The sequence below is a fragment of the Peromyscus leucopus genome, chromosome 22 (genome assembly GCF_004664715.2).
Source record: "Peromyscus leucopus breed LL Stock chromosome 22, UCI_PerLeu_2.1, whole genome shotgun sequence".
Lineage (NCBI taxonomy): Eukaryota > Metazoa > Chordata > Mammalia > Rodentia > Cricetidae > Peromyscus > Peromyscus leucopus.
Window position 1 is genome coordinate 18,677,180 of NC_051081.1, and position 24,677 is coordinate 18,701,856.

Genomic DNA, 24,677 nt, shown 5'->3' on the forward strand with positions numbered 1-24,677 from the left:
TGAGACAAAGTTGAGAAAGAGAGGCCCTCTTGGATTCCTCCAAATTATCTCCCAGAAATTCCCTCCCCAAAGGTGGAGTGGCTTACTTGATGGGATGTCAGGTTGAGGATTAAGTCACTCTCAGTGTGCCTTTTCTGCCCTTTAGCTCAGACTGGGCTAGCCTGTTCTAATCTGCACTGTAGAGAAGCCCCGCTGAGAAGGATCCAAAGATGCCCCTGGCATGAACTGAGGCCTCTCTGGTCAGCTGACTCCAGCAACAGGAGAACTGGGAATTTGAACCCCCAGCACTCACAGCAGCAGTCCTGGCTTTTCCCTCTTGGCGCGTTCCACAGAGGACAGTGACTTGGGGACCACGTGTCATCTTTCCAGATCTTTCCCTGGCTGAGCTTTCTAATGATCCCAAAGCCCAGACGACACCTTGATCAGAGCCCATGAGAGACTTGTGGCCTCTGCAAAGCCTGAGTTACTGGGATATTGTGGGACCCATAATTCTTGTTTGAAGATGGTACATTTGGGGGTGATTTCACCGTACTCTAGAAGGCATCTGAAGGATGCTGGGAGTCCTCCGATCCCACTTGGAGGGTTGTTCCTCTGGTTCTAACTTTACCTTCCCGAGTAGGTTTTATCCAATAGGCATCTGCCTCCTTCTGGTCCTCCTGTCAGCAGTTACAAAAAAAGGAAGGTGACCTGGGCAAGTAAAGATGCACAGCCAACATCTGGGCAGGACAACGCCTTCTGCTCCCTCTCGGCAGGGCTTGCATGTCTTGTGCAGTTAATAAGCCAGTAAGCAGTGTCCAGGGGGATGCATGCCTGGATGATGGCCTCTTCCCTCAGCTGATCCTCCCCCATCCCTGGTGTCAGTCAGGGAACTAAGCTGTAAACCTGCAGCTCCTCTGCTTGGCCTCGGCTGACCTTAATTGTGAATCTCACTCCTGCTAACTTTGCGGTGCCCACACAGCCAGAGTCTGACTTTGTTTTTCAGCCTGCATGTATGTTCATGGTATGTCTGCCCTCCAAGGACCCTGAATTGCTGGTGCCTGCTCTTTTTTTCCTGAGGCAGGATGAAGGATCGGTAGTAGTACCACCCACGGTCCCACAGTACGTGGCAGAACCAGGGAAATGACTTTCAAATACGAGGGATTCCTTTAGCCCCATCTGCCGCGCAGAAGATTGGGTGTCCCTTGTCCTAAGTCCTCCCAGCTCCAGCACCGAACTAACACTGCTACCTCTGCTTCTCCACTCCTGGCGTGTCCACTAAGGACAATGACCGGCTGTGGTGCCTGGTCCATGGTCAGTCAGCAGAACTGACACTGTGCAGGGCCTCAGACCTCCCCTGCCTGCTAACCAACTCCCCTGGGCTGTGGGGCCTGTGAGGACTGCACTGGGCTCACACCCCTTGGTGCTCCGTAGAAGGACAGAGAACAGCTGAAGAGGCCATCAAGCCTCTGAGCTTTGGCCTCTGGCCAGTGTTAGGGCTGCTAGAAAAGGCTAGTTTTCTATGAGGTCAAAAAGAGAGGGTCAGTCTGCAGAGAGGAGAAGCCAACCACTGAAAGTGCTGGGGTCAGCCTCTGCTGGGGGTCAGCCCATCTTGGGTCCCGTACAGAGCTCAGTCTGACCCCGTGAAGTTCTCATTCACACCAGTGTTTGGATTCTTGCAAAGCGGACTGGCTTATCTGGTGCTTTGTGTAGCATTTCTGGAACCTAGAGCAACCTCGCCCTCTCTAGACTATCCAGCATGCTGAGCGGGGTGATGATCAGACTCCGGAAGGACAGGGAACTCAAGAGTGACACCAAGGATCCCATACTCTCAGGGCTGGGGGTTGGGGTGGCTCTGCTTCCAGATTGTCTGCAGCAGCTGGCTGGGGACACAGACCCTGCATGAAGGGCGCAGCCACTAAAAAGGCTTCAGACCTTTGGAGGCATTTCCTGTTTTCCAGTGAACTGGAAAGGGCTTCCTGCTTGGAATAGTCCATGGGGATGGTTTCTTTCTTTCTTTTTTTCTTTTTTAGTGGTGGGCGTGGTGTCTGGGCAGAGGATGCAGGCTTTGTGGGACTTGAGGACCAGCTCCCAGGACCCTCCTCCACGGTGGCATGGGAAGAAGGTTGGGAAAGGAGAGAGAAGAACGCTGGATGTCTTTGCCTTGTTTCCTGGCTCCGCTTCTGTGTGAGAGACAGCGCAAGTCTAAGGCTCAACTTCGTATAATTCACTGCGTTCCTCTGCAGAGATGAAGCAAAGCATCCGTAGGCTTGCATTGAGATTCGAACCAGGAACACAGGGAAGAGGCTGCATCTTCATCCCCAGCCAGCCCCAGATTCAAGTGATTAAGTACACAGATCTGTGCCCCATTTCCACCACACTGGTTGTGTTGCTTGGATAGTTCCTGCCCTCTCAGAGCCCACACGGGCCGGCGTCAGAAGAGGGTCTCTGTCTCTTCCCAGATGAAACAGGAGCCAGCACCACAGGAGGGATGTGGAAGGATGTGTTTTCAACTCCCAGTGGGATCCCCAGCTGCCCAAATCATCACTCCTAGCCGGGGCGATTGATCCCTCACTGGGTCCTCCTGCCTACTTTCCCACCCCTGCAGCCTCACTGAGACCTCCAGCTCTGCCCTCCACTCAGTACCAGCTCAGCTCTTGCCTCCTGGGGTAGTCGGCAGCAGAGAGCGGAGTCAGAGGGTGGAGCCTCCTGCTGGCCCCACCCACCTGCCTTCAGCCACCTTTGTCCTCCCCGGGCAATTCCTTGCCCCAAGTTCCCGCTGAGAACGCAGTTAAAACACTCAGGGAATGAGGGAGTGGAAGCAAGGCTCAGGGATTTGAAGGGGGTGTTGGCTGGTCAGACGAGGACTACTCCTAATCCTCGTGGCATAGCCCTGAGTTGAGAGGGACCAGCCTTGGCCAAGAGGGAAGGTCATGAAGGAGGCGGAGGAGGAAGCACCAGGTTGAGCCTCTGCTGAAACTCCCCCTGCGCTCAGTGTCTTTTGTATCACTGACCTTGCCTCTCAGTGACAACGCTCTGCTTGGCTTCTTATCCTTCCTTTGAAGAGGAACCTCCTCAGAGCTACCTAGCGGCTGCAGAGACTGGGTCAGTGACTTTGCTGAGGTCCTCGGCTCATCCGAGCAGTCAACAGCCTGCCTCTGGCCACGGGCTCTGCTGTCCTATCTTTCACCTCCTTTGCGAGTCCTTCCTTCTCTCCAGCTCCCTCTTTTTTTTTTTTTCAATCTGGAAACAATGTCAACCTTTGCTAGTGCCTATGCAGACACGGGCAGCGACACAGCCCGACCCGTGGCCCTGGATTAACATATGGTTGTAAGGAAGCTCCTTCAGAAAAACAGGCTACAGGCTGGAAAAGTTGACTCAGTGGGTGAGAGTACTGACTGCTTTTCCAGAGGACCCAGGTTCAATGCCTAGCATCCACACCATTGGCTCACAACTGTGATGCCAGTTCCGGGGAATTCAGCGCTCCTTTCTGGCTTCCACAGGTACCGACAGCATGTGGTACACAGACATACAGTCAGGCATTCATAGCATAAAATTAAATTAAAAAAAATCTAAAGAAAAACAAGGTAGCTCAGGAAAGTAGAAAGGGGGAAAAAGAAAGAAAGAAACAACAAGGAAATCAATTCTAAAATTCATATGGAAGCATAAAAGAGGAATGCTAGAAGGTATTATAATCATTAATTTCAAATTATGCTACAAAATCACTGTCATAAACCTGCATGGCACACAGGCATAGAACAATGTGGAACAATGGCATAGAAAGACCCAGAAACGAACCCACACGGCGGCAGCCACCTGATTGCTGGCAAAGGTTATCAAAACGCACGTGCTGGAGAATGACAGCCGCTTCAACAGATGGTCCTGGAAATACCCACTAGCCGCATAGAAGAGCAGACCCAGACACCCACTCCAGACGAAAACCCACTCAAAATGAATGAAAGACCTTACTCCAAAGCCTGACATACTGAAACTGCAGGGGGAAAAGCACTTTAAGGTCTAGGCACATGCGAGGACTGCTGCTGTGGATATCACTCTGTATAAATAAAATGCTGATTGGCCAGTAGCCAGGCAAGAAGTATAGGCGGGACAAGCAGAGAAGAGAATTCTGGGAAGTAGAAGGTTGAGGCAGAGAGATGCTGCCAGCCACCACCATGAGAAGATGTTACGATACTGGTAAGCCACGAGCCATGTGGCAACTTATAGATGAATAGAAATGGGTTAATTTAAGATATAAGAACAGCTAGCTGGAAGCCTGCCACAGCCATACAGTTTATAAGTAATATAAGCATCTGTGTGTTTACTTGGTTGGGTCTGAGCAGCTGTGGGACTGGCGGGTGAGAGAGATTTGTCCTGACTGTGGGCCGGGCAGGACCAGAAAAACTCTAGCTACAGACTGTCTGCACAGAACTGAAATAACTCAGGAAACAATGGCAAGAACTGAAAAGTGAGATTGCATGAGATACCAAGACTCTAACGCAGCAAAGGAAGCAGTCTCTGGAGCGAGGAGACAGTCTATGGAAGGGGAGAAAAATCTCTGCCAACCGTATATTTGACAAAGGACAAGTATGTATCATTTATGAAGACCTTAAAAACTTAAACACCAAACAAACTAATGAATAGATGGATAAATGAACTGAATGGACATTTCTCAGAAGAAGTACAAATGGGACTGGTAGGTAAAGGAGCTTGCTGTCAAGACCGATGAATCTCAGTTCAATACCCAGGCTGTTGGTTATGCCAAGGTGCTGCCCCTCATGGCTGGTCGCTGCCCACGCGGCCATGCCGGCGGAGGAGCGTGCTGATTAAAAGAATCATAGCCATGGTTACCTTTTTAGAGCTTTATTGGGGGGGGGGAGACAAAAGGGGGGGAGGGAGAGAGGGGAGCCGATGGGAGGAAGGAGCGGAGAGGAGAGGGGACAGAGGACCCACAGAGGGCCTAACCACTTTTTAGGCTGGGAAGCTGGCGAAGGCTGATGATGTAATAAGGACCAAATCCTTACACAGGCCCCACATGGTAGAAAGAGAACCAGTTTCTGAAAGTTGTTCACTGCCTTCCATACACATACTGTGGACGGACACAGACAGACAGACACACACACACACAAATAAATAAATGGGAAAAAATATAAATGCTCAATAAATAGGGGAAAAAGTACATCCCCCTTAATTGTGAAGGAAATGCAAAGTAAAACTCCACTGAGTCACCAGCTCGTCCTAATAAGGATTGACGGTCAGTGAAAAACGAACAAGGAGGCAGCAGCAGGCAGTCCTCAGGAGGCTGAGGCAGGAGGCTACATAGCAAATCCAGTGCCTCCCACACCCCGTCCCTGCCTGCCCCCAAGAAAAAAAATCCAACCACAGGAAGCAAATACCAAATGCTGGCGTGATGAAGGAGAAGGAAACTTATCTACTGTGGGTGAGCGTGTCAGTCAGTTCTTACAGGACATTAGCATGGAGGTTCCTAAAAGAAAAGGCAGCCTGGTCTATGCAGAGAGTTCCAGGAGGTCTCTAGAGAGATGCTGTCTCAAAAGAGAAAAGGGGTGTGTGTGCCTTTGTCAGGGTTACTATGCTGTGATGAGACCCCATGACTAAAAGCAGCATGGGGAGGGAAGCGTTTACCTGGCTTACACTTCCACATCGTGTCCATCATTGAAGGAAGTCAGGGCAGGAACCTGGAGGCGGGAGCTGATGCAGAGGCCATGGAGGGGTGCTGCTTATTGGCTTGTGCCCATGGCTTGCTCAACCTGCTTCCTTATGGAACCCAGGACCGCCAGCCCAGGGATGACACTACCCACCTGTAGTCGAAAGTTTTCTCTGGTCCCATCTCTACCTGAGGTCCTGCAGCTGCTTATAAAATAATCACCCAGAGGCTTAATATTATTTACAAACTGTATGGTCTATGGCAGGCCTCTTGCTAGCTAGCTCTTATATTTTAAATTAACCCATTTCTATTAATCTATGTTTTGCCACATGTTCTGTGGCCTTACCGATCTGCTGGCATGTTGCTCCTTGGGTGGCAGTCTGGCATCTCTCTAGACTCAGTCTTTCTTTTTCCTGTCTCTCTCCTTGAATTTCCTACCTGCCTCTAAGCTGCCTTGCCATAGGCCAAAGCAGCTTATTTATTAACCAATGGGAACAACACATTCACAGCATATAGAAAGACATCCCCCAGCACCCACCATGGACTGGGCCCTCCTCCTCCATTAATCACTAGTTAAGGGAATGCCCTACAGGCTTGCCTACAGCCTGATGTTATGAAAGCATTTTCTCAGTTGAGGTTCCCTCTTCTCCAATGTCTCCAGTTTGTGTCAGGTTGATATATAACCAGCAGCACCCAGGAGAAAAGGAGAGAGGCCGTACCTCATTGTAACTAATTTTTTACATTACATTGTAAAACTCCCGCATTATTTACCTGAAGGTTCTAAGCATACAACAGAGGTAGCTAAGGACGCATGCTTATTGCGACATATTTCTAACAGCCAAGTTATTTGTGGGGTCAGTCTAGACATTCATGAATAGCAAAGGCTGAGGAAATACCAGCAGTCCCTAGTTCTACACCTCAGTCACTCCCGATGGCTGGAGAAAGCCTTTTGGTCCCTTCATTCACTCATTCTCTTAATTACAGATGTAATCTCATATAGCCTTAGGCACATGGCCTCCACTTCATCCCACACCCAGGATCCTTCAGGCTTGACTTTCCTCTCTCCAAGCAGTCTGCTTTCTTCGTATAGTCCTAGATAGTGGAGGAGGAGCTTGGACCAGGACATGAGGGTCCATGTTTTCAGGCCCCTGAGGCTGCTGTATTTGCCTCCACAGATTTTGCCTTTCTCGGGGTAATCCAGCCCCCAGCCTCACACCTCTGACTGAGGGTTTAAATGGACACTGGATGTGGTGACTGCGGTATCCCAGTGTGTGAGTCATAGCTGAGGAAGGAGGGACCTCTCGCCAAGGTCAGCTGCATCCCTGGAACTGGTACTTACAGGCATCTCGGTATGTATTCTAACTTCGAGCCTGGTTATCTAAGTTGTTACGAATGAGTATTATTCAGGAGACAAAGCTAAGACACATTTTGTTTAATAAATAGTTTGATTTATAGTCTAAAAGTATTTAAGCAGGCTATTTATACTATTGCTTAAACATTCAGGACAGTTTGGATTTTCTAACATTACATCATTTATTATTTTTTATTTACATAATTTACTTAATGATCATGTTTGTCACTTGATTTAGTCTGTTGTCACACCACCCCCACGTAAGCCTGTAAGGGCAAAGACTGTCACTAATACCCAGACCTTCCTGATGCTGTGACCCTTTAATACAGTTCCTCATGTTGTGGTGACCCCCAATCATAAAATTATTTTCATTGGTTCTTCTTAACTGCAACTTTACTACTGTTATGGATTGTAATGTAAATATCTGTGTTTTCTGATGGTCTCTGGCAAACCTGTGTGAAAGGGCCATGTGGTGATATATTGTGTACCCTAATAAAATTTATCTGAAGATCAGAGAACAGAACAAGCCACTAGATTAAACATAGAAGCCAAGTAGTGGTGGCACACACCTTTAATCCTAGCACTTGGGAGGCAGAGATCTGTCTGGATCTCTGTGAGTTCAAAGTCACCCTGGACTACATGAGATTGACTCAGTCTAGGAGAGAAACAGAGTCAGGCAGTGGTGGCACATGCCTTTAATCCCAGCACTTGAGATCTCATGCATTTGTTTGGGAAGCGTACACACACACCATTAATCCCAGGAAGCGATGGTCGGGCGGAGAAAGGTATATAAGATGTGAGGAGACAGGAACTAGAGGCTTTTGGGCTGAGGAAGCCCTTTGGGCTAGAGGCCAGTGGCTTGTTCCTTTGTCTCTCTGATCTTTCAACATTTTATTTTTTATTAGTAAGACCTTTTAGAATTTGAGCAACAGGGCATTTGACCTCCAAAGGGGTCGTGAACCACAGGTTGAGAACCATTGACCTAGATTACTAGCTAACACAAAGTAGCTAGAAGTCCATGCAAGTTTGGAAGAGAGTGAACATGTAAATGAATGAATTGAAGTAATGAATTCAAAGAAAGACAGAGAAAATGAAAGAACATGGAAGGAGGAAGAGCGCCACCCTGGAGTCTGGTTAAATATCTTGCCAACAGAGAGTTAAAAATTCCAGCACAATTACCAATGTTTTCTGTAAAGGTTGCTTATATAGAGATAATATTCCCTTTATGGAGAGATATTTCAAATAAATTCTGCTTAAGATGGCCTTACTCCAGTCTCAGACACTAACCTTCCATTTCCTGGGACTTTCATAAACAAAATAAAACTTCATTCATAGCAAAAATGTCTTAGTCTTCTGGTGCAATCTTTGTGATTTAGGGCTTTTTACATTATCAGCTGTAATCCCATCTTGTGGGGCCTCAGGAACGACCTCACTTAGCAAAAAAAGAGGAAAAAAGTCCTTTAGTAGCCTTTTCGATTTAACTTCAGATACTGTGAGAGCCAAAGTTATGTTTTAAGTTTTAATTACTGTGCCTAAGAGAACCATAAAGCAAAAAATGCCTCTAGCCTGCCCAAGGACAGACGCTTTCTCGGCGATGTTGGAGGCTGTTATTTATGTAAAGCCACATGTTTTCGCTCCCCTGAACAAGTTTGTGTGACCCAACTACACCGGATGTGCTTGATCACATGTAGGCAGAGGTCTTTAGGCAGGAAATAAATTGGGATGTATGCTTGTCCCTGATTGGACCTGGTGGGAAATACATAGACTTATGGGTAGACTTGCCTTCATATGCCTTGGCAAAATGTAACTCCCATTGCCATTTTCTGGGAACCCCGGAATGGACCTGGCCAGAGTCCATCATCCTGGCCAGTATTAATTACAGCTTGCTTCAAATTTGGCTCAAGATTGTGGTAATGAACAACACTAGAGAAACCCTATCTATGGCTCCAGTGGAACCATTTTACCATGGTTCTCATGAGAAACCCCGTACCCACACTTGTACGTACCTCTCTATTAATGTTGAAACCTCTTCTTAATGAATCTCAACTCTGCTTCGTACGGACTTATCCCCAGCTTCTTTTCTGTGGCAAAGTCACAGATCTCAGCCTCATACAAATAGAAATGAGTCTCTGTAACAGCTCAGGCTCCAGCATGTGACAGTGTGGAGCAATGTCTGACTCAAACTGGCCAAAGACAGTAAGGAGATGGATAGCTTTGTGTGTAAATGTATTCTGTAAATATTCTCCTTCACTGAAAATAGATTATTTTCTCACATAACATATCCTGATTATGGTTTCCCCTCCCTCTATTCCTCCCAGTTCCTCCCCACTCCCCTTCTGTCTGGATCCACTCCCTTCTGTCTCTCTTTAGAAAACAAACAGGATTCTAAGGGGTAAAAATATAATATAATAAACATAATAAATAATATAAATATTGCTCTAGTTGAGACTTTAAGTAGTAATATTCAGTAAGTATGGAGAGAGTGGACAACCTTGTTTTGTTCCTGATTTTAGTGGAATTGCTCCATTTACGTTGATGTTGGCTATGGACTTACAAACTGCCTTTAGTATGTTGAGATGTGGCTCTTGTATCCCTAATCTCTCCAGAACTTTTATCATGAGGGGTGTTGGATTTTCTTCAAAGGCCTTTTCTGCACTTTTCTGCATCTAATAAGATGACCATGTGGTTTCTGTCTTTTAGTTTATATGGTAAATTACATTTATTGATTTTTGTATGTTGAACCATCCCTGCATCTCTGGGATGAAGCCTACTTGATTGTGGTGGTTAATCTTTCTGATGTGTTCTTGGATTCAGTTTGCAAGTATTTCATTGAGATTTTTTTTTTTACATCAGTGTTTAAAATGGAAATTGGTCTGTAATTCTCTTTCTTAATTGGATCTCTATGTGGTTTTGAGTATTAGGGTAACTGTGGCCTATGGTGGTATTCTATTTGTACTGAAATGTGATTTTAATTGTATGTTAATAAATAAAGTTGCCCAGGGGTCAGAGCTATTAGAGCCATAGAAATGGTGGCACATGCCTTTAATCCCATAGATCTCTGTGTGTTCAGGGATACAGCCAGCATTGGAGACATACGACTTTAAGACCTGGAGGGCTGTACTTACAGGCAGTGACGAGGCAGTCATGTGTTTAGGTTTACAACCAATGAGAAGGCAGAACAGAAAGACTATTTAAAGACATACACACAGGAAGTAGCTCTCTTTCGGGGAAGCTAGGAGCACTGCAGGAGGTAAGATTTTAGCTCTGAGCTCTGACCTCTCAGCTTTCTCTTTTACATTGGTTCTGTGTTTCTTATTTTAATAAGACGGTTGGTTACATCTACAGTGGCCTTGTAAAATAAATTGGGTAATGTTCACTATGTTTCTATTTTGTGAAATAATCTGAGGATTATTGGCATTGGAAATCTGATAGAGATCTATACTAAAACCATCTGACCCTGGGCTTTTTTTTTTGGTTTGGAGACCTCTAATGGCTGCTTCTACTTCACAAGGGGTTATAGGTCTGTTTAAATTGCTTTTCTGATATTTTTTTTTTTGTAAAGATTTATTTATTTATTATGTATGCATGTATGACTGCAGGCCAGAAGAGGGCACCAGATCTCATTACAGATGGTTGTGAGCCACCATGTGGTTGCTGGGAATTGAACTCAGGACCTCTGGAAGAGCACTGGAAGAGCAGTTGGTGCTCTTATCCTCTGAGCCATCTCTCCAGCCCGCTTATCTGATCTTTATTTAACTTTAGTAAGTTGTATGTATCAAGAAAATTATCCATTTCCTTTAGATTTTCCAATTTGTTGAGGTATGGGTTTTTTAAGTATATCCCTATGATTCTCTGGATTTCCTCAGTGTCTGTTGTCATGTTCCCCTTTTTATTTCTAATTTTGTTAATTTGAATATTCTCTCTCTGCCTTATTCAAATTAACTGCCTTTAATCACATAGTGACCTCATAAGCGGACAGTGAGAGACTTCAGTACCCTACTCCAGACAGGTGATATGAACAAAAACTAAACAGGAATTCTGGAGCTAACTGACGTTATAAACGAGTGGTTCCAACAGATAGAACATCTCACCTAAACACAAAAGCATATATCTTGTTCTCAGGACCTCGTGGGACTTTCTCTAAAATTGACCACAGATACCAAGAAAATCTCAACAGATACAAGAAAATAATTAGTTAATTCCCATAAGGGTTTGTCAATCACTGTGACTGATTTTCTCAAAGAACCAACTCTTCTTTGTCTTATTTTTTGGTTTTTTTCTGCTTTATTGATGTCGGCACTCAGTTTGATTACTTCCTGACATGCACTCTTTTTCAATGTGATTTCTGCTTTTTGTGCTGGAGCTTTCACAAGTGTTGTTTAGTTACTAGTATGACAGCTTATCTTTTTTTTTAAATGCAGGCACTTAGTGCTGTGAACTTGCCTCTTGGAACTGCCTTGTGTCCTGTAAGTTTGGGGAGGTTGTGTAGTCATTTTCATTCAATTCTAAAAAGTCTTGAATTTCTTTCTCCACCCATTTTTCCATTCAGTGGAGAGCTGTTCAGTTCCCATCATTCTGGCAGCATCCCGCTGTTTCTGTTGCTGATGTCCAGCTTTATCTATGGTGGCCCAATAGGATGCAGGGGGTCACTTCAGTTTTCTTGTGTATGCTTACACTCGCTGTATGTCTGAGTATGTGGTCAACTTTGGAGAATCTCCCATGAGGTCTGAGAAGAAGGTATGTTCTTTTGTGTTTGGGTGAAATGTTCTATAAATATCTCTTCGGTCTATTGATTTATAACCTCAATTAGCTCTAGCATTTCTCTATTTAATTTTTGTCTAACTATCCAGTCTGGAGTCGGGTATTGGATAGATGTTAAGAATTGCAATGTCCTCTTGGTGGATTTTTCCTTTGATGAGTATGTAGTGTCCTTCCCTATCTCTTCTGATGAATTTTGGTTTGGAGTCTATTTTGTCAGATATTAAAATGGCTACCTCAGCTTGAGTCTTAGATCCATTTGCTAGGAATATCTTTTTCCATTCTTCTACCCTGAGATGATGATGTCTATCCTTAATGTTGTATTTCTTGGATGAAGCAGAAGGATGGATCCAGTTTTCACATCTATTCTGTAAGTCTGTGTCTTTTTATTGGGGGAATTGAGACCAATGTTACTGAGAGATATCAATGAGTAGTGTCCATTGATACTTATTATTTTGTTGTAGTGTGCATGCTCACACATTTTCCCTCTTTTGATTTGCTGCTTTGGGATTATTTATTTCCCATGTTTTCCTGGGTGTGGTTAACTTCTTTAGGGTTGAATTTTCCTTGTAGCACCTTCTGTAGGGCTGTAGTGATGGATTTGTAAACAGATACTGCTTAAATTTGGTTTTCTCCATCTATTATGATTGACAGTTTTATTGGGTACAGTAGTTTAGGCTGGCATCTGTGGTCTCTTAGAGTCTGTAGCACATCTGTCCAGGCCCTTCGACTTTCAGAGTCTTTGTTGAGAAGTCAGCTGTAATTCTAATAGACCTGCCTTTATATGTTACTTGTTCTTTTCCCCTGGAAGCTTTTTAATATTCTTTCTTGGTTCTGTATGTTTAGTATTTTGATTATTATGTACTGAGGGGGGGTTTCTTTTCTGGACCAGTGTGTTTGGTGTTTTGTAAGCTTCTTGTACCTTGGTAGGCATCTCCCCTTCTGGAGATGAGGAAACGTTTTCTTCCAGGATTTTGTTGAAATATTTTCTGGGCCTTTGACCTGGGTTTCTTCTCCTTCCTGTATTCCTATTATTTCTTAGATTTGGTCTTTTCATAGTGTCTCAGATTTCCTGGAATTTTTGTGCCAGATTTTTTTTAGTTTTAAGATGTTCTTTGACCAAGGTATCCATTTCTTCTATGGTGTCTTCAGCGCCTGAGATTCTCTCTTCCTTCTCTTGCATTCTCTTGGCGAGGCTTACCTTTGAGGCTCCTATCTGAGTTCCTAAATACTTTTAGATTTCTCTTAGTTTGGTTTTCTTTACTGATTCTATTTCCACTTTCAGGTCTTGGACATTTTCTTTTCTTTCTTTTTTCTTTTTTCATTTTCTTCTACTGTTTGCTTGTGTTTTCATAGATTTATCTAAGAGATTCATTCATTTCCTCTTTAAGGACCTCCATCCTATTCATGAAAGCTATTTTAAGGTCTTTGTCTTCAGCTATGTTGCGATCCTCAGGGCCTGCTGTGGGGAGCCACTCTAGTGGGGACGCATTGCTCTGTCTGTTATTGATTGTGATTTTACTCTGGTGTCCAGGGATCTGGGTTTGGAAAGGTTGTGATTCTAGGTGCTGATGTCGGGTCTTGTCTTTATTGGGCAGATGTTTCGTTCCTGGGTTTCTGTTTTCCTCTCTGGTTCCTAGGAGTGTGTGATAGCTGTGTGTTGCCTGGCAGGACATTCTTCTGGGATCCTGATAGCTGTGGCCACTGGGGGTTCCAGGTAGAATGTGTTTCTAGGTATTGGGAGCTGACCATTAGAAATGGGGTTGGGTTAGGAGAGGGAGTGGGGGTGGGCAGAGGAGGGAGGCAAGCAGGATGCTCCACCAGGATCTGCTTAGTCCCCCGGGAATGGGGCAGACAGTGTAAAGAGGTCATAGCAGAAGGTCTGCTACAAAGACGGAGATGCGATTGGGGGGTTTGATTTGGAGGGGCAGGGGAAGAGGTAAAGATCTACGGTTAGTCTACACGTTTTCCTGGTCAAAGTGGCTTGCAGGTTCCCAGGGAATGCCTTCTGGAGTTGGGTGTAAGCAGAGGTTTCCTGACCACTCGGGTCCCAAATAACCTACTCAGAGGCTGAGTATTACTTATACATGCTCGGGCATGTTACTAGCTAACCCTTACACTTAGATTAACCCATATTTCTATTTATACTTTGCCATACGGCTCATGGCTTGTTACCTCATTTTCTACATGTCCTGCTTGCCCGGTGGCAGGTGGCTGGCGTCTGCTCAGTTCTGTCCTCCTTCTTCCCATCATTCTCAGTTTGGCTTTCCCACTTAACTTCCTGCCCAACTACGGGCCTGTCAGCTCTTGATTAACCAACGAGAGTAATACACATTCATAGCGTAGAAAAGGGTTGTTCCACAGCAGTTGGGGGCTAGGAAAAAGCATTGAGTTGGGTGGAGGGAGGTTAGGAAGGACAGATCACTGTGTTCCACTGGAGATGGGGGGCAGGGGGCTGCAGGAGGTGGTCTGCTACAGAGCTGGGGATAAGACTGGGGGATTGTTTGGGGGGGTTGTTGAAGGAGAAGTGAAGATCTGCAGTTAGCCTACCCGCTTCCCTGGCCAGAATCCATTCTATACATTTTAAAATATATAATATTTTCATTAATTCTTTGAAGATTTTATACACACATGCAGTGTATTTGGATCACATTTACCTCTCATTCTTCCCCCATCACTTCCCAGATCTACCCCTATCTGCCTTGGTGTGGTTTTTGAAGTGAACTTGACGTGGCCTATCGTTTGTTAGACACAGAGGCTGCCCCAGTAGAGAGATCACCCCCACCTTACATCTTATCCCTGCCCAAGCTGCTGAGTTCAGGGGCCCCTCCCCTCTAAAGTCTGTGATCGTGAGAATTTCCTTTGTCCTCCGGTCCCAACCTTCCCCGTTATTAAACGACCCTATCACCCACAATCCACTTCGGCACATCTCACCAACGACTCTGGAGTCTTAAATTATTTAAAACATCATTAAATCTAAGAATTGGGAAGTTTCCGACCTGTAGAATACAACGGCTTGGTGAATAGAGTTGTAAGGACTAAGCAAATTATGTAACCTATGAACCCCCATTTCCCGCCTTACATGATTTCTTTCTTTCTTTTTTTGCAGGGCATTGTTTCAAGTCAAGGTTTCTCTGTGTAGCCCTGGATGTCCAGGAACTCGCTTTGTAGACAAGGTTGGCCTTGAACTCGGAGATCCACCAGCCTCTGCCTCCTGAGTGCTGGAATCAAAGGCATGTGCCACCACTGCCTGACTTATTTCTTCCTTTCTCCCTCCCTCCCTCCCTCCCTCCCTCCCTCCCTCCCTCCCTCCCTCCCTCCCTCCCTCCCTCTCTTCCTTCCTTTTTTTGGAACAGGATTCGTGTAGCTCAAGCTGGCTTCAAACTTTGTATGTATCTGAGCCTGACCTGGAACTCCTGAACCCCCTGCCTCTGTTTCCCTAGTCCCGGGATTATAAATGTACAACACCATGCCCAGATTTTCATGATGTTTGAAAGGGTTACTTTATGGCATGTATAGTATGTGGCAATAAATAAGTGTTAATTAAAGTTATTAATAATCTTGAGAAGAGGTATCAATGAGGATTGTGCAGAGCCCTTCAAAGCAGCCTGTTCCAGTGTGCAGAGGGCCTGAGAACAGGCCTGTGTAGATCCACTCCCCTCCTGGTCCTTGAACTGAGGCTGGGCATGTCTCAACCCTCAGGGACTTTCCATCTCTCCACTTAAGGAGAGCAGAGACTGGACTGAACTCTCCAGATACACAGACTTCATCGAGGAGGTGGGTGGGGCACACTCAGAGATTGTCCCACTCACTGCAGATAATCCTAGGGCTGAAGAAGGAAGCCGAGGAGAACCTTCTGGAACTCAGTTCCCACAAACTCCTAACTCTCCTGGGCTATGTAATACTAAAACAACTCCCTATGAGGCCCTTCTCTGCCTGGCGCCTAACTATGATTTTCCTCCTCTGCCTCCTCCAGAAAGCCCACCTTGATAGGTCAGTCTAGCCCTGTCTCTGCTCTTCCCCTGGGTTAACACCTGCAGGAATTTCTTTGTTTTGCTTGTCTGCCTCAGGCCTTAAGCATCAGGCCCATCTTCTCTCCTGGACTAGTCAGTTTGCAAGACCCAAATCCCTGTCTCTGAGATTGTGCTCCCTTCCTGCATTAGAGAGGGGCCTTGGGATGGGTGGAGGGTTGGGAACGTCTCTGGTAGTGCCAAACGGGTGGATGGGTAGAGATCCGAAAAGCCAATTAGAAAGTGAAGATAAACTGCCCTAGTTACACTAACCCATCTGACCCCTTGCTTAGCGAATGCTGATCAAGGGTCGGGGATGCTTATCAAGGAGAAATCTTAACCAAGGCGCTAACCATTGTGCCTGCTAGCCCTTTCGCTCACTGACATCTTACAGAAGATGCGAAGGGAAACCCGAATCAGGTCCCCGCCTCTCACTCTGTGGAAGAAATCAATTCAAAGTGGATCACAAAGCCTTTCCGTGAGACCATCAACTCTGAAAGCGCTCTAGGCAAACACTTGAAGATGAAGGCAAAAGCCGAGACGCTCTGAAGAGGACTCCAGCAGCCCAGGAAGTAAGAGGAGGAAGTAACAAAGGAGGCGGCATCACTCGGGTTCTGCACTGCAGAGCGCCTGTGGGATGGTGGTCCGTCCTTTCCAGCCGCTCATCTTGAGGTAGGATGTCAGAAAGAGGCTCCTGTCACCTGAGTCCAGATCCCTAAATCCATCTTGTGAGCTTACCTTGGAATTTCCTGTCAAGACAGCATGAAGGGCCAGAGAGAAGACTCAGTGGGCAAAGGTACTTGTCGCCAAGCCAGAAAACCTAAGTTCAGTCTCTGGGATCCACATGGCAGAAGGAAATGCTCGACTTCTGACCTCTAACCTCCATGTGTGGGCCACCGGCATACCTAACATATTCTCCCCTCCACAAAATAATTAAGCACCTCCCTCCCCCCACCCCAAACCCCACACAGGGTTTCACTATGTAGTTTTAAGTCTCAAACTGGGGGAAAATGGCTACGGTGCCTATTTAACATATCAAATCGGACCTGGCCACCAGGTTCTCCCAGCACCCTTCAGTCCCTACCTGTTACCCAGTATGGCTGCCATACCCGGCCCCCTACCCTGAACTCTCCAGCCCAGGGGCTGGGCTGTTCTGCCCCCAGAGGCTCTTCCCTATATAATCCAGACATTTTGGAGAACTCCCCCTGTTTTGGACCTTTGGCCTCCTGGCTGCTGCACCTGGTCCCCTCTATCCCTTCTCCCTTCCCCTCCCCCCTCACATGGCCCAGCTCAGTCTGTCCCTGGACTCTCCCAGATGTCCCTGCCTCTGACTATGCTCTCCCCCATATCCGTAATAAACTTCCTCCTTCACCATACCTAGGGGCAGTCATGGCCTTTCCTTTCCTTTTTATTTTTTTCATTCAGTAGCCTTGGCTGTCCTGGAACTCTCTTTTGTTTTTAATGGGGAGACTTGTTTTAAGTATCTTTGCCAATCTACTTACTTCCAGTACCATCCATGTCGTCCTTCTAATGTCCTTTATGCTAACTCATGAGCCAACATTTCCCCGGAGGAAGTTGTCTCTAGCCCTGACTCGTGCTTCTGGCTGAGCCTGGGCTATGTGAACAGCATATCTGAAGCTACGTTTAGCTCACAGGACACTGGAGAACTCAATAGACTGGAGAACTCAAAGGACGATAAAGACACGACCACACTCAGGACTCAGGCACGATGGACACCTCCACTGGAGACCAACCTCTCCCATGTCTGAGGCCTTTGCCCAGAGCTGGGCTTCCCTCAAGCTGGTCACCAGGACTCCACCCAGACTGGAGGCAGAGGAGACTCCTACCCATCTCGTCCTCCGAGTCTCCATGCTTGGGCTGCAAATGGGAATTGATTCCTGAAGTAGTTTCCAGCCTCCAGACAGATCTGGACACCCACTGCCTCCAGACACCTGCTGCACACTTGTCTGACCCGTGGGCTCCCTCTGCAAGGGACTGTTCTCGCTTCTCAACCCTGTTGGCTTGAGTATCTAGCTGCCACCAAGACTTCAAGCCTGCCTCGTTTAAATTGGTGTGCTGATCTCTTTAAAGTGGTTGTATCCTGTTACTCATAAATTACATCATTTTATGCCCCATGCTGCTCTGCCCACTCCATCCCTGGTCCTCCAAGGGTAGAACAAGAACCTACTTGGGGACAGGAGATGGTCTCTACCAACCAACATGAGCAGTTTTCTAATACGTATCCACCAAATCCCATGCCCTAGAGCAAGTCTCTAGACCTTAATCTGTTTTGAGACAGAGTCTTGTTTTAGTCCTGGCTGGTCTTGAACTTGCTAAGTAGCTGAGAATGACCTGGAGCCCCCAACCTTCCCATCTCTACCATAGGTATATGTTATCATCTGTTTGTTGAGACAGAGTCTTAATCTGCATGCCAGGTTGGCCTCAAATTCACTGTGATGCTCCTGCTTCAGCATCCCTATTGCTGGAATTATAGACCTAGGCCACCACATTTGATTGAACTGAAGCCTTAACTCACATCTCCTGGTTGTCTTTCCTCCACCTCCCAAGCTGGAGACCACGTCTGGTGTAAGAGTTGACTATTTCTCCTATTGTGTTTGTTTGTTTAAACTCATGATAAGATAGATATGTTGATTGCAAGCTTGCTTCCCCTTGGGTGGTCTCTTCCATGGAAACATTTGACTGAGTCAGAGAGGAAAATGAGGTGATAAGCAATCCCTTCTCCTGGAGTGGGTCTGAAGACCATGCTCATACCTTTAGATAAGCAAACCATGTTTTTGAGAGGAATAAACAGAGGGAAGGCCTTTTAGGATCACACACCGAAGTCCCTGGAGCTTTTCGGAAAGGTGATCTGGGGTTCATGGTAGAGCATTATTAAGGTCCCTGAGCCCTTTCTCCAACACTGCAAGATAAAACAAATCAAAGTATTTTGTGGCCGGGTGGTGGTGGCACACGCCTTTTTTAATCCCAGCACTCCAGAGGCAGAGGCAGGTAGATCTCTGTGAGTTCAAGGCCAGCCAAGGCTGTTACACAGAGAAACCCCATCTTGAAAAACAAAGTGTTTTGTGGCCTGAAAGGGGGGCAGATTGGCAACAAATGTTCTTCAGGGCTGGGATGTAGGTCAAGGTAGAATATTTGCCGAGCATGTGTGAGGGTCTAGATTCGATCCCTAGCACTCCCAAACAAAGCTAACAACTACCTCCATCACCCCAAGCCCCACTTTGTAGAGGCAGACCTACAGGCATGAAAGGGTAGAAAAAGGTCTAAACAGAGAAGCGGAAACCCCTTGAGTCACTAGCACGGCCACAGACACATGTTGGCTGGGAGGCAGACGGAAGCAGAGACCCCCCCCCAACCAGTCTTTTGGTAGGTGAGCCTGATTCCTAGCTTATAAGTAATGTCCTAGCCCTCAGGATTGGGAGCAGCGGCCAGAGGCAGAGTTCTGAGGAGGTCTGCATGATCTTTGGTTGTAAGTCTCTGTCAGTCGATGTTCTGTTTGTCTGTTTATTGTTTTGCTTTGCTTTTTTTTTTTTTTTTTTTTGAAACAAACACTCATGTAGTCCAAGCTGGCCTCAGACTTGCTATATAGCCAAGGATGACCTTGAACTTCTGGTCTTCTGTCTCCACCTCCAAAGTTCTGAGATTTTAGGTATATGTCACCACACCCAGTTCATGGGCTCCTACTGACTGAACCCAAGGCTTCATGGAAGCTGGGTGAGCATGTCACCAACTGAGGTATATCCTTAGGCCCAGGAACTCAATCCTGGTGCCCATGGCTTTACTGCCAGCCTCCCAGATCTTGAGTATGGGAAAGATGCCCACCCCCAAGCCCAGGTACCAGGGACACATCTGATCAGCTCAGGCCTTCTTTATCTTTTTGGTTAGAAGCAGGGGGTACCAGGAGAGTGAGCAAATAATCATTTGCAGCCTTTATGTGCCTGCCAAGGAAAAAATCGAAAGCTGAAAACCATATGGGGTTTAGACTGAGGGGTTTTGTTTTAAACTTAAAAGGCTTTTAGGGAAGGTGAGATAGCTCAAATGGTAAATCACCTGCCAGGTAAGCCCGAAGAGTTGAGCTCAAGTCCAAAACCTACATAAAGGTAGCAGAGAATTCACTCCACAAAGTCGGCCTCTAACCTCCACACACATGGCCTCTGTCTGTCCCCCGCTTCCACCCCAATAATAAAATAATGATTGTATGTGATGTGTATGTGTGGCGGGCATGTATGCCAAGGCACACGTGGAGGTCAGAAGGTAACCTGTGGAGTCATTTCTCTCCATGCTAACACGGGTTCCAGAGACTGAACTCAGGTCATCAGGGTTCTGTCGTCACGCACTGAGGTATTTCTCTTACCTGTGCGGTTCTTCTACTTTTGAAAGTTTGTTATGTAGTCCAGGCTGACCTTGAACTCATTACCTCCCCCTGCCTCTGCCCTCTTAGTGCTGGATTATAAGTGTGCCCCACAATACTGGGGTTGCTTAGATTCTAGAATTTTTATTTTGAGCCAAGGTCTCTTGTAGCCTACCTAGCCTGGCCCTGACTCCATTATGTAGCCGAGGACGACCTTGGACTTCTGGTCACACTGCCTCTGCCACACAAGTACCGAGGTTACAGGTGTGTGTCTCTGCACTGAGTTTTGTGGGTGCTGGGATTGAATGTTGGACATTGTTCATGACAGGCATGCTCTCTAACAGCTGAGGAACAGCTAATCCCAGAAGTCTCAGTCTCTAATGTACAAGGAGAGAGACATCTTGTTGGGATGGAGAAGTAAGATTTAACGTCATCATATTTATTACGTTCTGGAACAACACACATTCACATCCTTTTGAATACAGTACATTTGGCACAATAATGTTTACAATGAAATTACACTAATGGATGGCAAGAGATTAAAATCACATCCAGAAAGGAAAAAAAAAAGTGTACAAAGAAAGCCTCACAATACAAAATAAAATCCCTAAAATTGAATACGTTTTCTATTTAGCCAGAATTATTTTGCACATAATTTAAAAAGAGGTAATTTTTTTAGCCTTCTTTTATTTTTTTAAAGCAAGAATGAATTGTGTTTTCACCTTTGGAGGAAAAAAAATATGTTTCTACTTCACAAAGTCCATAAAGGAGAGGAATGGAGGAAATACTATCCTTCATGTAGGCTTTTGGCATTTTTTTGCACTCTTTTTTTTTTCTCTAAAAGAAAGAGAGTGAGAGTTGAAAAGATAAGGAACTGGCAGAAATGTATCGGTGTGGCCATCCTCAACCTTGCTCTGTGTGTGAGATACTGGAGCCTGAGCACAGGGCTCTACACCAACCAGGCAAGAGTTCTACCACCGAGCCACATTCCCTCTGCTAAGTTCTTGCTGAAAGGACTCAGTATACACCCAAGCAACACACACAGGTGTAAGGTCTCCATTGGATCCAAATCTGCCAGTGTGAAAACAGCATTGGCCAGAGGCATCCTAGACAGCCGGCTATGGGCACCAAAAGGGAGCCAGGGGGCTGACTGCCTACTGCTTGCTGGTGGAGTGTATGGTTGGATTTCCCAGCCACAGCGCCAGCTGGCTGGGAAGAAGGGCCTAGCCCCGACTGTCATGTGAATACCACCAAGCCCTGGAAAACAGCCACTTGATACTGGCTGTCCAACATTCACAACAATAAAGGAAGCTGAGGAGAGAGAGGGGAGGGAGGGAGGGAGAGGGAGAGGGAGAGGGAGAGGGAGAGGGAGAGGAGAGAGAGAGAGAGAGAGAGAGAGAGAGAGAGAGAGAGAGAGAGAGAGAGAGAGAGATTATATCTGAGTATGATGGGCGTATTATCATGTTTTTCTAAGCAATGAGATGATACCACCATGAAGATGTTTCTGTGCTTGTTAGCCACTCCAAAAGATAGTCTTCCCCCAGCATGTCAAGTCACTGAAGATAAATTAAATTAACCTAATGTTCTTCATCACTTCCCTGGTATGCCAAACATACAGATTGATACAGCATAGTATTTAATATTTGCAATCATCATAAGAACAGATCACAGTTACACCTGAGTTTTTCATTTAAAAAAAAAAAAAAGCAAAAGAGAACTGAAGGTCATCATCAGTAACAAAGGCTGTGGCCAGCCAGATGCAAATAGGGACACACTTAGTATGGGCTCAAAATAGTCACTGTCCAAGCTTGGCAACCACTATGGAGAACATTCCTCTCCGCCGGCCATCTCTTTCAGGACGTGAAGGAGCACAGGAGAACCTGCTGTGAATTTCATATAGCTCATCATATGGTTACATCTTCAACCCCAAAGGAAATAAACAATATAAAGGACCCCGGCCCTCCCTAGAAAGAAACATACCTCTCTCTCAGTAACTTGAACCAATAGCTGATAAGAGGATTGCACCTGGACATTATTATAGTTATTCTTTCATCGACTAAAGTTTTTATAATATGCCTGAACATGCAGCAGTTGATACCTCTATATTCAATGAATTAATTCCACAGGCCTTGCAGCAAACACTATATACAAAAAAAGAAAAAAAAGAAAAAAAAGAAAAAAAAACCAAAAAAAAAAAAAAAAAAAAACCAAACAAACTTCAAATGTACAAAAGGCCAAAAGCTTCATTGGTACCACTTAGCCACTCACAAGTATATATAATTAGGGGCAGTTGGGAAATCCACGTGCAACAGCTGGAATGGATTCCATTCCCTGCTAAATCAGTTCAATAAAATAGGTAATCAAATGACCTTCAGGGAACATATACACAAAGTCACAGAGAACCCTTGGGAGTCAAAGACTAACACTGTCAGCGTATCTACAGGAGGTAACACCAGTCCGTTACATAGAGTCCACGTGAGTTGCCATCGCATGTCACCAAAACTCTGGCCACATCCCACTACCTCGTCAGTCTTCAGATCATCCGCTCATCAGTCTCCTGACACCTTCTGCCTGACCCAGGCTGAGTTTCCTTCCTTGCATTCCCAAGCAGATACTGAATGTCTCAAACCACAACACAGTGGTACTACCATTTTGTAGAAGTGCACAGAAAATAGAGTTTACGCTGGGAACTTGGGGGGAAAAAACTTGGAGAGAGAACTTGGGAGTTGAGTTTTTTGGAACCCCAGGGTCTTGGCTGTTGCTCTGGTGGCCTTTGTGCTCAGGGAGGATGGTCGTGATGAGAAGCCAGAGTTTCCTTTGCTCTCTTTGCAGTAGCCCTCATGTGTCACTAAAGCATCAAACTTTGGACGACTGGATTCTCACTGTGTATTAGCCCTTTAATATCTACCTGCATTCACACTGGGATGTCTATCTTTTGGCCAATTAGAAAGTGAACCTGGTAACAGTTTCTTTGTTTTTGTTTTTTTTTAAATGTTAAGCGTTCAAAATCAAAATGATTTCTTCCATGAGATACAAACGTACACAACTTTGGCATGCTCAAAAAAAGCTAAAACCAAAGCAAGCAGGAATGTGCAATTCCAGAGCAAACTGACACACGCTGTCGGCCAGTCTGAGCATCCCCAGGCTCCTCTCATCAAGGGCATGCCTTGGGGCACCTGCCCTCACAGGAAGAAGCACCAGTCTCTTGTCCTAGGTAGAAGGGCAGGGATGGCAGGCCGGGGAACAGGAGGAATGAGAAAAGAGCGGAGTCTGGGTTCCATCACCAGTGGCAGAGCTGGAGTCTTCGTGTTGGGTTTGTTTGATTCCTTTGTGATAAAAGAACTGAAGTTGCTTCAGCGTTGCCGATGGACGGACCATCCAAATCCAGCACTGCGCACAGCGACCCACAGAGCAGACACCATTCAAATCATCTGTGTTCCTGGTTGAGTCTAGACCCAAGAGTGCCTTCTGGTCACTGGGAGGGTGGGGAAGGACATGGCCTGGGAGGAGGGGATTGCAATAAATAGAGTGGACACGGGACTGGGGCTCTGGGAAGGAGGAAGAGTTCGAGACCTTCTGAGCCTCTGCAACACGGGATTTTCTCAGCACCCTCCTGCAGCGTCAGCTAACTCCACCGGAAGCAGCATTCTCAGGGCATCATGAGGTCTTCACCAAAGTAGGAGAAGCCTTTGAATTCCTCTTGGTTAATCTGCTTCACTATTGCGTCATCCACAAGTGTAAGTACCGGCTCTTCCCGGGTAAAGTCTTGGTCGAAATTATTGACATCTCTTTTGGTTTTCTGTGGAGAGAAAAGAGAAGGTGCTGAGTTGAGGCTTGACTTCCCTCTTGAGGGGCCCCCTCCCCAGTCCCTCCCACCTGGAGACTGGGCATCAAGGTGACCAGCCTTTCGCCAAGGCGAGCCTCTAACTACTGGGAGCAGATACAGGGCGGTTCCAATGAGGTACCGATGGATGGCCCCAGGACCCAGAGGTGAAGAGGAGGAGGAGGAGGAGAGCAAGAATGAGTTCAGGTGAGAAGGAAGAGGGTGCGTGAGTATGATGGAAAAGCAGGGAAGTGGGATTCCCACAGGCTGAGTGTGTGTGTGTGTGTGTGTGTGTGTGTGTGTGTGTGTGTGTGTGTGGTGGGATGCACAGCTTCCATCTCATACCCCTGGAGGCATCTGCTGTAACTGTCAGTCTCCATGAAGACAGTCTTGTTGTACCCAGGGGACAAACTTAAATCCATGTGCCCAAAGACTCCAGTGCTTCTTCTTCCCCCAGGGACGGACTGGACAGTCCTGCCATCTCTGCGTCAGATGGCCTGAGTAGAAGGATGGGCCGCCAGCAGGACATAGGAACGCTCTCATTATTGCCTCACTTTATGGTCCCCTGGCTTGGCCGTTACTACAATGTTGACTCAACACAGGCTTGCTGTGTTTTCTTTCACACTTTTGTCTAGGCCAGTGGTCCTTAACCTGTGGGTCGCGACCTCTAGAGGGAGGTGGCACAACCCACTCACAGGGGTCACCTAAGACCATCGGGAAACACAGAC

The 24,677-nt window shown here is 46.2% G+C and overlaps 1 protein-coding gene across 2 annotated transcripts in view; it reads right to left on the reverse strand.

The window, feature by feature from the left end:
* Positions 1-20,544: 20,544 nt before the first annotated feature.
* Positions 20,545-24,677, reverse strand: part of Prkce (protein kinase C epsilon) — a 500,560-nt gene continuing 496,427 nt past the window's right edge. Inside the window, exon 15 of one of the 2 annotated variants that reach the window (XM_028892739.2) lies at positions 20,545-23,925. In XM_028892739.2, the coding sequence (XP_028748572.1) occupies positions 23,776-23,925 (150 nt within the window). In that variant the 3' untranslated portion in view covers positions 20,545-23,775. The remainder of the gene's footprint in view (positions 23,926-24,677) is intronic. The other variant, XM_028892748.2, reaches the window with a different exon arrangement.